Source organism: Protopterus annectens, chromosome 2.part1, assembly GCF_019279795.1.
Source record: "Protopterus annectens isolate FY-2018-M chromosome 2.part1, PAN1.0, whole genome shotgun sequence".
NCBI lineage: Eukaryota > Metazoa > Chordata > Ceratodontiformes > Protopteridae > Protopterus > Protopterus annectens.
In genome coordinates this window covers 1,440,174,194-1,440,186,785 of record NC_056729.1, presented here as the reverse complement: position 1 = coordinate 1,440,186,785, position 12,592 = coordinate 1,440,174,194, and the positions used below count along the sequence as shown (strand labels likewise).

The 12,592-nt window shown below is 42.7% G+C and overlaps 1 protein-coding gene across 2 annotated transcripts in view; it reads right to left on the bottom strand.

The window, feature by feature from the left end:
• Positions 1-12,592, bottom strand: part of NOP14 (NOP14 nucleolar protein) — a 1,083,467-nt gene that overhangs the window by 527,248 nt on the left and 543,627 nt on the right. For both annotated transcript variants that reach the window (XM_044062921.1, XM_044062920.1), the window contains exon 12: positions 4,868-5,003. In XM_044062921.1, coding sequence (XP_043918856.1) covers positions 4,868-5,003 — 136 coding nt within the window. The remainder of the gene's footprint in view (positions 1-4,867; positions 5,004-12,592) is intronic.

Here is a 12,592-nt window from a genome sequence, read left to right as displayed (position 1 = left end):
GTCTGAGAACATATTATTTGGGAGTGTAATCAGCTGGCAGACTTTAGGGATTCCCTACAGACCGCTCTGTCAGAGATGCTGGGTGAGCGGATTGGATTGACTGGAGAGATGATTTTTTTGAGCTATGATACACAATCGGAATTGCTTTGACAGTTGAGCCTTGCTGAGTCTAATTATGGTGGCTGCAAAAAAGCAATTACTAGAAAATGGAAATCAAAGTCTAGACCAACTTTACTAACAGTAGTAAATACAGTAACAGAGATAAAACAACTGGAATTGGGATCTTTAGAAAAGGGAAGGAGCAAACTACATACAAAAATGGGAATTGTGGGAACAATATATGTAGAGAAGGAATGAGGTTTAAGTGGCAGGATTTGAATGAGCCATATAATACTTAACTGATGAAGGCTGGATATATTACAAATGATGTATAATGTTTACAACCACAGTTGTTTAAATGGTGTCTGTAATGTACAATGTTTGCAACTAAAGTGGTGTCATTTTGTTTGTTTTTCATTTATATAAATGCAAGATTGCCTGTGTCATATGTGATAATTTAATAAAAATGATTAAAAAAAAAAAAAAAAAGATCCAGATCTGGACTCCAACCTTTTTTATTCTTTATCATTAGAATAAAAATCCTTCCCTGCTTGTGAAGGAGGATTGGTTCCATCAGTCCTTGGGACAGCATGTCATGAACAGGTTGAAACAAGAGAGTCTGACTTGCAGGATGAGGAATGACCCCCTTAAAGGAGGAAATTTCCTCCCACTGCCAGGGGGGAGGTCTTTTGAATAGCTTTTCAGACATATTGGACTATCCTTGGTTTTGAGAGGTTAGAGTTTTCCTTTTGCAATTTTCTTACTATTCCTCCTTAAACGTCTGTTGACCTGAATTCTGTTCATAGGTTCATAGGTAGGTACTAGGCTATCGGCCCTAGGGCCATACAAGCCTAGCCAAAAAATGTACCCTGGCTTTCGCCACCCAAGAAAATTATTTTCCTGTGCCCCTGTTGAGCAGAGCCACAGAAGTGATCCCCGGGGTGAATTTCCCATTTCCCATCCAATCATCAAGATTTTTCTTGAAGAGTGCTAATGAGGAGCTCTGTTTGACATAGATAGGTAGTCTGCTCCAGAGTATGGGAAGTCTCTGGGACAGAAATCTATCCCTCCAGCATGTTCTGTTTATTGTGGTGACAATAAATGAGCGTGTAGCTCAGAGGGATTGGGATTTCTTTAAGTGGAGCATGTCCAACAGCTCTGGGTTTGGCATAGCTTTGTATGTTAGGCAGAGATCGCCCCTGAGTAGGCGATATGTGATGGAGTAAAGCTGTAGCTTTTTGAGACAGTCTGCATAGGGCATCTGTTTGAGGCCAGTAATCATCTTTGTGAGGTATTTCTGTGGTCTTTCCAGTTGTTGTAGATGTCTTGTGAGGTACATACCAAAAGGGGTGTTGTACTCTATAATTGAGTGATGAGTAGAGGGGAACAATGACCTTAACTCTGTTTTCAGCCAAAAATGAAAGAAAAAGAAACCCCCTTGGACAATTTGGAAAAGGAGAGCTGAAAAATTCTAGAGATGCCCTGGATCGGCTTGCCCCTTTCATCAAGCATTTTGATCACCTCTGTAGCAGAGGGGCCAAACACTAAATTTCTCTATCCAAGGGAGAACTTAAATTCTCATTTTTATCATCTGGAAGGCTCGGAGAATGCAGTCCTGCAAATCTCCTTGAAACAGTACCAGTGACCATAGCCCTGGAAGAAGAGTTCTACACACACACTGCAAACAATGAGCATGTGACCTGTGCAAGTGCAGATAAAACATTCCTCATATGTTCACAATTTGTCAGAACAAATTTTGACATTTGTCCTATATGGACAGACTCAAAAAACTCCAACTATTCTGTCTCATATCGCCTACTTAGAGGCGATCTCTATTTGACTTACAAAGCCATGTCTGACCCAGCTCTGTTAGAAATGCTACATCTAAAGAAATCCCAATCCCTCCGCACCACATGCTCCACAGACCTCAACCTCATTACTACAATCAACAGAACATGCTGGAGGGACAGGTTCATAACCCAGAGCCTGTCCATGCTCTGGAATACACTTCCCATACATGTCAAGCAGAGCAGCTCACTGGCCCTCCAAGAGAAATCCTGATGAGTGGATGGGAAATAGAAAATTCACCCCAGGGATCACTCCAGTGGCTTTACTCAACAGAGGCACTGGGAACTAAGGTTGGGTGGCACAAGGCCAGGGTAATCCTATGGGCTAGGCTTGTAAAGGCTCCAGGGCCATTAGCCTAGCACACACCTATGAACCTATATGAACCTGACAATTCAAAATTCTGAAAACCAAAGTTGCAGAATTCTATACTTTTTCCACATACCTATCAATAATTTTCCCATCCTCATCAGAAAGAGTAAGACTGGAATTAACTAAGTGCTTAGCAGCAGTGGAATCAACTAAAGCTACAGCTGCTGGGCAAGGCTTGGGAATAATGCCTAAAATTTTAAAAGACACATGAATTTTATACATTCTATCTGCGTTTTTAGGGGCAGCTCGATGACTAACAGGAAAAATGCAGCCAATAACACACGTCCTCTAAAGCCGACAGAACAGGAGGAATAGGTGTAGTTTCTGGAAAATCTTTCTGTAACAACTCATAGTATTTTCAGAGGGACTGAGAAACCTCAGTGTTCTTTCACTAAAAATACTGGCACATTCTAGCAATAGTCTCAGAGAAAAATAAATCCCCAAAGGAAGAATCAGAAGCTGAGCTCTCCTCAATGTCTGAATCAGGGAGTAAGTGTGGGGGGGGGGGGGGGACACAAATCTGTCCCTTTATCTTCCTGTTCAGATTCAGAATCTTGAATCTCTTCAAAGAAAGGAGAATCCCTCCTCCTTTTATCAGAAACTACTTTACAAGAAGAATCAATAGCCTGAATTAAACCCGAAGCCATACCTAGCAAATTACTCCACTCTAAAGAAATTTAAGGAGAAGCAGATATATGCTTGATTTTCTGTTTCTTTTTGACAGGAAAAATGGGGTCAATAGTGTTACTGAAACAGCAGCTGGGATCATACTACAGATAATTTGAGGGGATCCATGCATGGGATAAAGCTTTCAGGAGCTGCATCTGTCAGTCAGTAGAACAGGGGGAAGTCCTTGGGTAGATTTTCTGTTTCCCATCCATACATCTAAATTGTGCTTGAATAGTATCCTCTGTGAGCTATTCCTCTCTCTCCCCAAACCATTCTGCTGATGTTATACCTAGAGTGAGCATTTCTGATGCCATTTGACTTGTTGATATGCAGTAAATCCATCAGTAATGGGTCAGAGGATGCCTTGTATGCCAGACACAGGTTACCTCTTAGCAGTCTGTAAGATACCAAGTATAGCAACAAGGCTCTGTGTCAGTCTATGTAGGACATGTTGTTTAGGCCTTGTATCCTTTTAATAAGGTATCTCTGTGGGTGTTCCAGTTGTTGCATGTGTCTGGACAGATGCATGCCAAAGACGGCGCTATGTTCCACGTCTGGCCTAATAAGAGACGAGTTAAAAGGGACAATGACATCCCTAGATCTAGACACAATCCCTTTGTTTATAAATTGTGCAATATAGAAGGACTTTCTTACAACAATGGAGACATGTTGGTCAAAAGTTAGGTCACTGTCCATATTATGTTGCTAAATCCCGACAAACTGGGTCCCCCTCTTAGGGGCGTATTGTCAATATTGTAGTTCTCCTGGGTAGATGACTTCTCAAATGATACACTAATGCATACTTTGGCATTCAGCTTCAATCCATGATTTTGGCATCAGTTATTTATTTGGGAGACACCTTCCTGCAGGATGGCCAAGTCACTTGGGGATTCAATGGCTGTCCCTAACTTGCAATCACCTGCAAATTCAGTCAGCCAGAGCCCTTTATATTAGTTTAAAGGCAGGTTACATAACCACATTTTCATTAAAACATCCCAGACAAAAGCTGTCCAGCCAAGAATTCCTCAGGTGTCAGCAGCAGGTATGAAATTCTCTAGTTACTAGGTGTGACTAAGTTTAGCTCTTCTTCTGCACCAGAATTATAAGGAGCATAGGAACAATATCAGGCAAGTGGACAAAGGGACCCTAAGAATCTTAACCAAATGCACTTTTAAGCAGACACACTAAAGTTCTTGCCATCCTTTATCATTACTGAACAGTGCCCACCTCCCAATCAAGCAGGGCTATGCATGATAATCCTGGTGTAAATCTCTACCCATTCACTCATCAAGGCTAGCCTCAAAGGCAGACAAAGCAGCACTTGACTTGAGCTGTAGTGGTAGCATATTCCATAGGCTGGCCATAGTACAAGTGTTCCATTTAACAGTCTTCCTCCAGAAAGTGTGGGCAATGTTGGTGCAGACTGTGTATCAACATCAGATGGCTTGTACTAACCATCAAATGTAAGAACTTTTCCGAAGAAATTTCATTATCAAGTTACAAAATGTGCAAATGGCAAAAAGAACTGGTAGGCACAGGGGGCTACATGTACTCTCCCAGTTCTATGGGTGAAGCTAACTGTATACACCAGCAAAAGGAGCAGTCTACACCCAAATGTGGGAGATGAACAGAAATACAACCTAACCAACGACAGCAGGACAAAACATCTCAACTGCTCACTTATAAGGAGGACTCCTTGTATAGGACTTGCCCATTCTGTTCAAGTTTGCAACTAAAACAATTATTACTTTTGCAATGACTGTATCTACCACAGTGACTAAAACCAGAGAAAGCTCATTAGACTATACTAATACAATATCAATTCATCCATTTTAAACTACTAGTTAAAAAACAGAACATTCATGTTCAAATAGGTACTTACTGTTTCCAGCCCTGGTAATGTCCCTCTTCCTTTGGTCTCTACCATTTGATCTATTTTGTGAATGCTGTTTTTCAAAACAGACTGAATATGGCTGCTTGCAGAGTCCGGGAACATCTGGCATAGGTTATACAGATGGCTATAAAAGAAATGAAACTTTTTACAGACACAAACATTACTGTTTGGTACTACTCTAATGACCAAACAGTGCACCAGTTCACTTTCACAGTTTACAATAAATCGTTAACTTTGCATTTAAATGTGTGTCTATTAATCAAAATGTTTGTCAATTGTAAAGTCAAATGATTCCTACAGCAAATTTAAGATTTTTTTCTAGTATGACATAATTCCCTTAAAAAGTCTGTAAAAGAAACAAAAGGCAGTAAAGACTGCCAATTTGACTACCAGTAAGCTAGATGCAGCCACATAAGAGCAGGATATTTTATTTTTTAAGTTACAACTTTTAAAGATGGCTAAAATTGGTACGATAGTTAATGTTGGTGCCTCACAAAGTTTGGTTCTCTGTTTCTGCTTTGCGATACCTTCTGTGCCCAGTATGTATCCAACCCCACCCCCCATGTCATACCTCTCAACCTCTTAGTACAAGAAATCTGGACAAAGCCTAAAATAACAGGGGTACACAGGTTCAAAAATAAGGACACATTTTAACTATTGATCTTATAAACTTAGAAAGCTGCTTGAATAACAGGATTTGTGTTAACATGCATTTTTCTAAAGGATATGAAGTCTGAAACTCAAATTTATGTCATTATTTAGTGATTTCAATCCTCCGTGATTTGCCAGAAAACCACACTTTTCTTCAGAACAGGCCAAAAATATGAGGCAAAAATCTGGTCATTCTGTGAAAATCTGGATAGTTTAGAGGTATGACCTTTGTCAAGTTAGTTTTTTTCTGGGTTTTCTGATATAGAAAACATGAGAAAGCACTAGTGTTGGTATGAAAGCACTTGTTTCGATAAAGTTTCCTCTTCTGTATGGTCACTGTTCGTGCAATTATTTCATACACTGTTCTGATTTTCTCTCTCATCCCAAAAGGTGAGCTGGAGGTCCTCCAAACTGTCCACAGGTGTGTGTGTGTGTGTGTGTGTGTGTGTGTGTGTGTGTGTGTGTGTGTGTGTGTGTGTGTGTGTGTGTGTGTGTGTGTGTGTGTGTGTGTGTGTGTGTCACAAATGACTAGCATTTTATCAGGACTGGTTTATCTGCTTTGTGCCACTACATGCTAGGACAGACTACAAGTCCTCCAGAACCCTGACCCAAAAAAGCAGGTAGTGAACAATACATGAACTTTACCACTGCATACTTTATTGCAATTAATAAAGATTTACAACTACACAATGGTAGAAACACAGAACTGCAACAAAACAGAACAACATAGCAAATTATTTACATACAAAATCACAGGCATTCTGCATTGATTATAATAAAACAAAGTTTTCTCCGTGTTATATTGGGTCTTGAATTTCATTGATCTACGATGAAGCTCTAAGTTGTGATACTTACTAGAACAGACATTAACCCAAACTAAAAGAAGAGATTATCCCAACACGATAAATAAAAAAGGCACATCACAGATGTGCCACAGAGGACTGGTCAGGCAGCCTCTACAGTTGCTTGTTTTCCAGGGGATGAAGCAATAAAAAAAAGAAAAAAAATGGGGTAGTACACAAATCATCTTGGAGAAATTCTATATTTCATACGAGTCAAAAAACTACTTATTAATCTGAAGGAAGATATGCTGGACTGGAAGAAAACACTTAAAACAGATGAGCTGGATTACACAGAGTGAAGGAAAATAAGGCAACTTTCCACTTTTACTCACAGTTTTTTTTTAACTATTAAAAGAGTATGAGATTGCAGACAAAGTTCAAGAGGGGACACCACCACTGCCAAGTAAGGAAGGAAGGAAAAAGGAAAAGGGGCATAAATACAACACTACAGGCCATAATGTCTACACATCAATCTTATAAGGCCTCTGTGGAAATCTATCAAGAAAGTACAGTTGTCTAAGAACTTGCCATAACAATAGATGTCCTACTGATCACTGTTGCAGTATTCCTGACATACGGGTTTGTCACTGCTGGTGTTTGGCTGGGGTACCAAAGCTAGCTTTACTAGGTTGTACGTCCAACACATGACCACAACTCTTATGTGTAGGGGGGTATAAAAACAGATGCACAAGCGTGGATTCTTAAACTATCTTCAAGCCAGAGGCCTGAAGACTACTGAGCGAGGAGACTGGTCAGCTAGGATGGATGTAGCTCTAATTGGTAAGAAAAAACCTTACCCATGCAAGACAGCAAAGGCTAGAGGCAAGGGGGAGAGAAAACTGAAGACAGAAGTGACTGAGAAGTGGGGATGGAGGGTGGGATGGTATACTGCAACAGCGATCAGTAGGACATCTACTGTTATGGTATGTTCTTGCTCAACTGTACTATGTCTTGACTTGCGCACTGTTGCAGTATTCCTAATATATGTGCGATTCCCAGAGCTAGAGAGGAAGGAAGGGTGGTTGGTTATTGACAATAAGAAGAGTTGTCCAGCAGTCCAGACAGGACTGACCTAGCAAAGGCTGTCCTGGACCTGGAGAAAATAAAAGTTATATACTTAGCCTAACTTGCCATCTGTGTTGTCCATTTTTATTTTTCCTCACTGATGGGTTTCGGTTCTGATTAGGACGCATTTCCAAGACCTGGATCTGAGTCTCAAACTCCTCCCTCTTCCCATAAGGCACCATACCTTCCCAAACTCCTCAGATCAAGTTTGCTGCCCTACTGCCCAGAGAATTAGAGACAGGACAGACCAAGAAAGTTTGAGGCCCAAACCCAGAATCTGCGGGTTCCAAATTCATCTATACATCTTCAAGAAGAGACAAAGGCTGGGGGATGGATGGAAGGGAAGTGAGCAAGAATGAAAATTGACAACACAAATGCCAAGCTATGGTAAGTACAGAACGTCTATATCTGATGTTGTCCTTTTCATTCTTCCTCACTGATAGGGTCAGACTCCCCAACTAAATAACGCTTGGGAGGCCTCCAAGGAAGGATATGCCGGAGCAGTATTGAGCCAAAAGATGCCCTGCTTCTGGACACCATGTCCAATTTGTAATGTGTAACAAAGGTACGAGTCTTTGACCAACTGGTTGCAAAGATATCTTCAACTGAGGCTCTAGAAGAAAAGGCAGACGTACCCATAGATCTGGTAGACTGGACCTTAAGGGGATTTGGCCAAAGTAATTTTGGAGACTGATCAACCTAAACAGTTAGGAGAGAAGGATATAAACAGTTAATCAGACTTCCTGTACCTTTTTGTCCTGTGAAGGTAAAAACGTAGCTGTCTATGATCATCAAGGAGATATAACAGATTCACCTTTATTTGAAAAGTTAGGAAAGAAAACTGGCAACTGAATTGACTGATTAATGTTTGATTTCATAGTCACTTTAAGCATAAAGGACGGTCTGTAGAGATACCCCAACTTCATGGAATATAATGTAAAAGTGGTCTAGCTGACAAGGCTTGAAGTCCTGACACTCTTTTCACCAACGTTATAGCCACCAAAAATATTGTTTTCCAAGAAAGAAACTTCATGTCATAACTGTCAGCTGGTTCAAAAGGTTTTTGAGCTAGTCTCTTAAGTACCAATGTGAGATCCCAAGGGGGAAAAAGTCTATTATGGGAGGCCTAAGATGAAGGATTCCTTTTATAAAGGCTTTACATAACCTGGAAGTTGACAGAGGAGAGGACTCATTTCCGGTATGAAAACTAGATATGGCAGCCAAGTGTATCTTTATGGTAGAAAAATAGTTCCTTCTTTAAAAAGACTATTGAAAACAGAAGGATGGCTGATGTAGGTGCTGAAAAAAGGGTCACTGTTCTCTTTGAAAGCCCATATGGAAAATCTCTTTCACTTACTGTTGCAGACCTTTTTGGTGGAGGCCTTCTGGGAAGTGTAAATGTCGTCACTGACTGGAGAAGCAAGCATGGACGGTCTCATCATTGGAAGTGGAGAAACCATGCTGTCAATTTGGGGGTGTGGAGATTGGGAATCTGGGGTTCTGACGGGTGAGATAGGAGATCCTGAGTTGGTTCCAGTATCCATAGAGGATATATCTGAGATGAGACCATAGAAGGGGAAACCAAACTTGTAGAGTCCAGAAAGGGGCAATGAGTATTACTGAACTCTTCAACTTGCTGGCTTTCTGTACAAATTTCTGGATGAACAGAAGAGGGGGGTAAGCATAAAGGAGACCCAGGGGCCAATTGTGAACCAGAGCATCCCTTGGTAACTTTCCCTGTAGGGAATCACAGCAAAGCACTTGCTACATTTGTTAAGGGGAGAAGCAAATAAGTTACAGAAAGGCTGGCCCCAATGGTTAAAAATCCTGTTTGCTACTGACTGAAGGACCCTTGTCAGGAATCAGAATGGACCTGCTGAGTCTTTCTGCCAGTGCGCTGGTTTTCCCCAGAATGGGTGTTGCAGTTGGAAAGTGGTTTGAAGAGATTGCCCACTCCCAGACTCTCACGGCCTCTCTGCACAAGGGGTAGGATTGGGTTTCCTCCTTGTTTGTTGATGTACCAGCCTACTGACATGTTGTCTGTGTGGATGGCAATAGTCCCCAGACGGAGAATGTCCTAAAAGGCTTGCAAAGGTAGGAGGACTGATCTCATCTTGAGGATACTGATATGAAGCTTGGTCTCGTAGGGGGACCATGCATCTTGGACCATCTTTCCCTTGTAACGCCCCACCCAAATTGGGAAGCATCCATGGTCACTGTGGCTACGGGGGGGGGGGGTGATTGGCCTGACTACAGACAAGTCATCTGACTGCATCCACTACTAGATAGGATTGCAAATTGGAGTAACTTTTATGGGAACAGACAGAGCTTGATAAAGAATGGACCACTGAACCACCAAGGTCCATTGTAGAATTCGCATAAAAAATCTTCCTAATGGGACTAGAAGGATAGCAGCTGACACTGATCCCAGGGCTTGTAGCACTAACTTTGCTGGAGGAGAAGGATACAGTAAGCCTTGTACTTGATGTCACACAGACATTATGCGACAAAGAGGTAAGTGAAGCTACTTGGGTTGTAGTGTTCGATTCTGTACCTATGAGTTCTAGATCTTATATAGGAGTCAAGTTTGATTTTACAAGATTTATCGTAATGCCAAGGGAGTTCGAGATATGAATTATGTTATCCCTGGTTTGTAGCAGTTGATGCCTTGCTGGGGCAGTAATGAGCCTTTCGTCTAAATAGGGAAACACCTAGAATCCTTTTAGCCTCAGACGAGCTGCTATGACTGCCATGCACTTGGTAAACACCTGGGGGGCTGTGGTGAGTCCAAAAGGCAGTGCTCTGAATTGGTAGTGATTGCCTCCCACTTCAAAGTGCAAATGTCTCCTGGAGAATCTGTCTATTTTGATATGATAGTACTTGCCCTGGAGTAATATGCAGCACATCCAATCTTACTTGCACAGAAGTGGCAGAATGGACTAAACCGTAACCACCCAAACTTCAACTTCTTGACATACTGATTTAGATTGCTTAGATCCAAAACTGGTATTGGGTCCCCTGTTTGCTTTGGCAACAAAAAGAAGTGGGAGTAAGTTTTGAATCCTATTTGCTCAGTCTGGACCTTTTGGATGACTGCCTTATGTAGAAGTTTTAGAACTTCTTCTGTTGTGTACTCCGTCTGACTGGGTGTCCTGGGACCTGGTGGTAGAAGGGATAAGTGAATGCAATATCCTCTGAATATTATACTTAGAACCCAAGCATTGTTTGTAATACCTGTCCAGGCATCTAGGTGCAGAAATAGACAACCCCCGAATGCCTCCAGAGATGGGCAGTTGGGCAGCACTGCAGGAGTAGTGACAGGGCTCATCACAGAGAGGTGCTCTGAAACCCTGGTTTTGCAGACCCCCCCTCCCAGCCTCTGGGGTGACACCTACCACTGAAACCTCCTCCCTTTGCCTCTGGGGGAAATGCTTCAGCGTGAGCCTTAAAAAGGTCCCCAAGACTTCCTGCACCAAGTTTCCTTCCCTCCTAACTGGTTCCTAGAAAAGGTCCTCTGAGAGATGGAAAACAATCCCCACAAAAGACAATCTTTCCCTCTTGCTCGCATTAGAGTTATCGGTTAGAGCATCTTTCACCGATGGCCCAAGCAAGGAAGAGCCATCGAAGGGAGCATTAACAAAGGACGTGTTAAAGGGTTCTGCAAAGTCACAAAGCCTCATCCAGGCATGTCTCCTGACAGCTATGCCTGAACCAGCTGTTCGAAAGGTACCCACCACAGTATGGGAGATCAGCCTCATCCAGGAATTAGGCAATGGATGATACCATAGCCAGTTGGGAGGAAAGCTTCTTGAGGTCTTCCTCTGACATTGTCTCAGCAAAAGAGTTTTGAAGGTTTTTTGATTAAATCTCTCTGTAAAAGGGTGAAATGTGCCAGATAATTTAATGACCTTAATGCAAAGGTGGCTGAGGCATAACAGTGCTTTCCAAATCTGTCCATCGCTCTGGACTCCCTGTTCGGTGGATGAACAGTGGAAGCTTTGTTTTGCTAGCTCCTTCTTTGTAGCTGCTGCCAAAACAATGGGATCAACTGGAACATCCTTACTCCAGTGAGGTCTGTCTGCAGGTGGGCTAAGGAAACTGTTTAGGCATTTGGGAATAGGCTCAACAGTGTCCAGTTCCTTCCAAGCCTGGTGGGAAATCAGTAAGTTCATCTGCCGAGGAGGTGGGGTCCACCCAAGACACAGATGGGCCCGCCCCAAAAGCCTTCAGGAACACAGACTCTTTAGAAAGAGGAGGTTGGGAAGACCAGCCCCCTTTCTGCTTAAGGAGTTCCAGGATGTCCCCAAAGGAGACAGTCAGGTGGTGATCAGGGGGGATACTTCTCCCTCATTAAAGTCTGTGTCATTAGTAAGGCAGTCTATGTGTCTCCTCTTGTATGCCTTCTTCTAAGGAATCTCCTCCATAGGGTGCTTAGGGAGGTATCATATTGAAAGAAGGGGGAAATTCCTCAAGGTAGGCTGACCTATTGCAGGAAAGATGGGCTCAGTGTTCAGACTTGAAGGACGAGGAAAGGATCCGGGATGTGAGAGGAATGTTCTCTGGGCATAGAGAAGGCCCTTTCTCTAACCTGGAAGGACAATGGACCTGAAGAAAATCCCCCCTCCACCCCTAGAGCTGAAGCAGCAGGGGAAGGGGGGGCAGAGCCAAACCCGGATCCAAGGCCTCCCGACAGAACTGGACATGAGCTGTTGAGCGTCCAGGCCCCAAGAGGAAGGAACTGATCCAACAAATACAAAGCCAATGCCATCCCCCAGACTTGATGCTGACCTCGCGGATCCAAGACCTACTCAAATCCGATGAGATCTGAACAGGGCTGGTCAGGGACCCTGTCTGATTAGAGGGAGGGTATTTCCTCAAATCCTATGCCAATTGTCTCACGTATCCAGGATCCTGGGCTTCTGAAACAAGGGTCAGATCGGAGTAGTAGTCTGTATGGAATGAGATGATACATTCACAGATCCAAGAGAGGATGGAGTTGGCAAGACCCCATTCTGGATCCAAACCCTGAAGAACATCCGCATAATCCTGTCCGTATCAGCCTCTGTCAAGCTCCTAGAGGACGTAGATGAAGCTGAGGAAGCTGGTCTGGATGAAGAAGGTGTCTGTAGGATCTCAGAAGCAGAAGCTGGGGAAA